The sequence below is a fragment of the Sinocyclocheilus rhinocerous genome, unplaced genomic scaffold, assembly GCF_001515625.1.
Source record: "Sinocyclocheilus rhinocerous isolate Xijiao unplaced genomic scaffold, SAMN03320098_v1.1 scaffold10176, whole genome shotgun sequence".
Lineage (NCBI taxonomy): Eukaryota > Metazoa > Chordata > Actinopteri > Cypriniformes > Cyprinidae > Sinocyclocheilus > Sinocyclocheilus rhinocerous.
The window spans coordinates 23,509-28,430 of record NW_015641583.1 but is presented as its reverse complement, the minus strand read 5'-3'; the positions used below and the strand labels follow the sequence as shown (position 1 = coordinate 28,430).

Sequence of the window (4,922 nt, the reverse complement as noted above, 5' to 3'; positions counted from 1 at the left end):
TCTTTCCATGCAAAGTGATGGGTCTATGGATCATCCACCGGGGTTCAGTTCAGGAGTGTCTTCTGCTGATGTGAGGTGAAGACAGACTGATGGTTTAAAGGATTAAATCAGTCTGTATTTCCTGAGCTGGAGGAGTCTGTGGTGCTGGGCAGGAAACAGTGATGTGAATATATTCACCTGGCTAGTTAATTTGGCTTGAGAAAGCCAACTTACTGAAATCCGACTTAAATTTACAGTTCTTCTTATTATTATTCTTCGGAGACTAAAATTTCGGACTCTAACTCCTCCTAGAGCTTTAGCTCCACAAACTCCAAACTCAGCCCATACCTTCAGACTGATCTCACTTAGTGTGCTATATCTTTTCTAACTGATCAGACTTACGGTTTTCATAAACCTGAAGATTAAAAATCCCATAGACTTACATTGATAGAATGTACAAATGAGCCAAGACTATTCAAACTTCTGCTGATGTGAGGTGAGGACAGACTGATGGTTTAAAGGATTAAATCAGTCTGTATTTCCTGAGCTGGAGGAATCTATCTAATAGACTGTATTGCCTTCAAAACATTCAGACTTCAATATTTTAATCAAAGCTATTTTAAACTGAAAACTATTTTAAACTGAAAGCCGTCAAACTTTTAAAACTTTTGTAAACTTTTAAAACTTTCTGGCTTGGCTTTCTCAAGCCAACTTCAAAGTTTGTCTTGACAAACTTTTTTATCTAGTTATTATTATTATTATTATATTATGTGCCTTGTTGCTGCATTTATATGTGTGCACTGGAAGCTTCATTACACACACACTCACTGATGCTTCAGTTCAGCCTCTCTGATACTGAATGGAGATTCATTGTTTGAATATTCACTGACTGAACACTGATTTCAGGAGCTTGAGAACAACATTATCTGTCTGATGAAGAATGAGCTGAAGAGGTTAAAGAGACTACTGAGCCCAGATTACCCAGCATGCTCTGAGAGAGAGGAGGAGGATGAAGGTCAGATCAGACAGGGGGTTCTAAAGATCACACTGACCACCCTGAGGAAGATGAACCAGACAGACCTTGCTAACAAACTACAGACCAGTAAGTGCTCATGCAACCATTATTACTGTAATGGTTTTAATCTAAGTACCATAAATGTAATATTTTTTTGTGCCAAAAAATTGATATTAAGATTAATATTTAGTTTTGGTCACGTCACATAAGGTGAGTGTGAGAATGTCATATAATTCCTTCCTATTTTATGGGGCACCAGGCAAGGAATGTCATCTTGACAATAATAAACAATCATGGAAGATTGTTGAATAAATAAGAGTTGGAGGAAGCTTGTTATCTGACCAGTCTGAAGAATTTGTGAGATATTGTTAACTTATAGAGCCTTTTACTGTATTATCAATACAAAAAAGACACGTGTAATAAAATTTATTTTACTAACAAAAAGGATAGACAGGAGTAACTAGCAAAGATGAAGGATCCCTGAAGAGACGGTTCTGATGTTGGTGGAGAAGATCTGGGCAATCTTGAACACACAGATGGAGGATCACTGACGAGAAGATTCTGAAGTTGGTGCAGAAGATGGGGGGCACTAAGCTTGTGGTTGTTGTTGCTGTTTCCAAACTCCCAAAATTCACTTTTTGTAGAACTTCCTTGTTTCTCCTTGGAACAACAACATAGCCTAGCACTTAGCTGCACTTAGCACAAGAAGCAGCTCTTTGTCTCAGAGAAAACCTTTTAATCTTTCCTGAGAAGGAGTGATTTGCAAATTGGGCACCTTTCAGATCCAGCGTTTTGATTGACTGATGCTATCATGAGGTTTATAGCATAAGGCTCTAGCATGAGGTTTATTTGCATAGCTTGAAGGGGACATAACACACACAGTTTCAGCCAATCTCATGTTAAACTTAAGTACTTATATAGTAGTATTGCATCGTTCATATCTCAGAAGAGTCTTTAATTTCATCAGATTTATAAAAGAAAGATACAGCTTTACGCTTCTCTCCAAAAACAGCTGAGCTCCTGGAGGCGTGCCTCTGATGGGCTGCTCTTGCTCTCGCTCTGTTTGGTGGGTGCACGCGCTCTTACAGGAGTAGTGCCCATAAAAGGAATTCCGCCCTTCATGACATCATGAAGGACCATGCTCGACAAAAAAACTTTCCGAAACTTATACGAACCCGGAAGGAGTGTATTTGGCACAGAAATCAAGTAGTTTTTTGAAACCTTGATCATGTTTAGCATGAGAATCCAACAGTGTAAATAACTCAGAATGCATGAAACAGAATTAGAACCCCCTTTAAAGTTCACATTTAGAACAACATTGAGCACGTTTACATGCACACCAGTAAGCTGATAACTCACAAATATCAGCTCATTAAAATAACCAGTTTTCCCCGTTTACATAAAGTAAGCTGCGTTTACATGACTTCATTAATAAATCAGGTTATTTCCCTTTAGTGACGTCAAAATATAATCATTTGCATATCTGACTCCGAGTATTCCATACATTTGTCAGTTGTGATGTTAAATTAAGCTTGCAACATGTCAACTTGCAACATGTCGGGAAACTTACAGCTCATATATTATCCTCTCATTCAGTTATAAACGCAGCATTGTGACTGAACCACTTCTACTTCTGCTGCACGAGATGAGAACACATTTTTAGCGTTTTCTGAGTCATGAAAAAGTCTGCTTTTGTGATATATTTCCTTCTTTCTTTACTGCAAGACGTTTGCTCGGTCTAGATACGCTTAAATCTGCACTAACGTTCCGTTCCTGTCACGTATCACACATGTGCACTTCAGTAAGCTGACAGAAAGCGGGTTTTTGCGTTTACATGCCGTGCGAAATCGTAGTAAGAGGCAAAAAACTACCTGTTGCGACCGGTTTATGCTTACGCCGTTTATGACCTTACTCCGATAAAAGAAAACGGGTTACCGCGTTTACATGACCAAGTGCGTTTTCGGCTTATTAAGCATAATCGGCTTAAGAACGTGCATGTAAACGCACTCATTGTTGCATCACAAACAGCACTCATTAACTATATACAGTTCTGTAAATGGATGTGAAGAAAGTTTCCTCAATTTTGTGTCTATGTTCTGTGAATGCATGTGAAGATCTGCCCTTCCCTTGTGGCTTTGGCCACATGGTAAAACTTGTTTCTCTTGTGAGAGAAATTTATTATCATTCACACTTTGAAAAGAGTAAGGGAGAACAAAGAAGTTCCTTGTAGGGATGTAACGATGAACCCCGAGCCAGCTAAAAATTGACGTTTCAAGTTGGTTGAGATGTTAAAGGGGTCATCGGATGCTAAATTCACTTTTACATGTTGTTTGAACATAAATGTGTGTTGGCAGTGTGTGTACACATCTACCCTATAATGATAAAAATCCACCCACTGTGAGCACATGACTTGTGTTGTATTTGTTTGGTGCCATGTGCTCTCTCCTGTCTATTGTCTGTCCCTGCCCATCTTGTTATCTCATTATTGTTTAAGTTGCTCCACCTGTGTCTCCCTCGTTACCCTCCTCGTTTGTTTCCCTATTTATTCTCTCATTTTATTATTAAAAAGAAAGACCATTCTTCCTGCAATTTGAGTCCTCGCCTCATCGCTCCACATGCATCGTGACAGAACGGATCAGCCATAATGAGGACTCAGCGGAAGAAGGGCTTGCGCCCATCCACCTGTCTCCATTCTCTCAAGTCTGGTGGTCCTGGAGGACCCGACTGTGGTGATCCCAAGTCCGGTGGTCCTGGAGGACCTGACTCTGGTGGTCTCAAGTCTGGTGGTCCTGGAGAACCTGACTCCGGTGGTCTCAGAGGTCACCACAGAGCTGCCCGATTTCACTGCTGCTGCCATAATCAAGAAGGCCATCTTTGCCTGAGCCACCAGGGGGGTCATCTGCCTTGTTAACTCCGCTGAGGTGGTCATCGGATCTGCCCTTGCTGCCTGCCAAGCTCCTGGCTCTGCCCTGGTCACCCGCCAGGGTTGCTGTTCGGCCGGAGCCTCATTGCCGCCTCCCTCCGGGATTTCTTTTGTTGGAGTGTCTGGAATCCGCTCCTTAAGGGAGGGGTTCTGTCACAGTCTTCAGCTGGTGTGCCCAGGATGGCCACCAGATGACACTGTGTTTTTCTGTGAGCACATAAGCTTTTGCACATGTTGCACATGTTGTGTTTGTTTGATGCCATGTTCTTTCTCCTGTCTATTGTCTGACCCCGCCCATCTTGTTACCTCATTATTGTTTAAGTTGCTCCACCTGTGTCTCCGTAGTTACCCTCCTCGTTTGTTTCCCTATTTATTCTCCTGGTGTCTGCAGTCCTGTGCTGATCCGTTGTTTTTCGTCAGTTGTTTTACGTTGTGTGTGTTATGTCTGCATGTAGTGCAGTTCCTAGCCTGCCTGCCTGTTTTTCCCCCTCTGGGTGGTTTTTGCTAATTTTAGTTTCATTTTATTATTAAAAAAAAAAAGACCATTCTTCCTGCAACTTGATCCTCGCCTCATTTCTCCACACGCACTGTGACAGTTGCTGCCTCAAAAGCTGGATACTCTGGAACTTTATGATGTTTTAACAAAGTCCGGGAGGAGCACGTTCAGATAATTAACCTAATTAACACGAGAGAAGCACAATCAGTAATCAACCCAGATAACAAGACAAGAGGTGTGTATATATACACGGCAGACTTACCTCTGTTCCTTGACAGTTTTCCAGCATTAGGTTTGCACCTTTTGCCATTATATCACAGACTCAACTTTTCCTGTCCAAATGACGAGACCTATACTGGGGATTTTTTCGGATCCTCTGGCCAATCTGCCGGCCCCAGGATCACTCCTTCTCCGTCAGACACCGCCGCCGAGCTCCAGGCTTCATCGCGGCCGCTGCTCTCTGCTCGACCAGCCACCCGCTCTCCACGACGCCGAGGCTTGACCTCACC

The 4,922-nt window shown here is 42.1% G+C and overlaps 1 protein-coding gene across 1 annotated transcript in view; it reads left to right on the top strand.

The window, feature by feature from the left end:
* Window positions 1–885: 885 nt before the first annotated feature.
* Window positions 886–4,922, top strand: part of LOC107755196 (protein NLRC3-like) — a gene marked incomplete at its 5' end in the record, with an annotated part of 27,288 nt that continues 23,251 nt past the window's right edge. Inside the window, one exon of the mRNA XM_016571915.1 lies at window positions 886–1,081. Coding sequence (XP_016427401.1) covers window positions 886–1,081 — 196 coding nt within the window. The remainder of the gene's footprint in view (window positions 1,082–4,922) is intronic.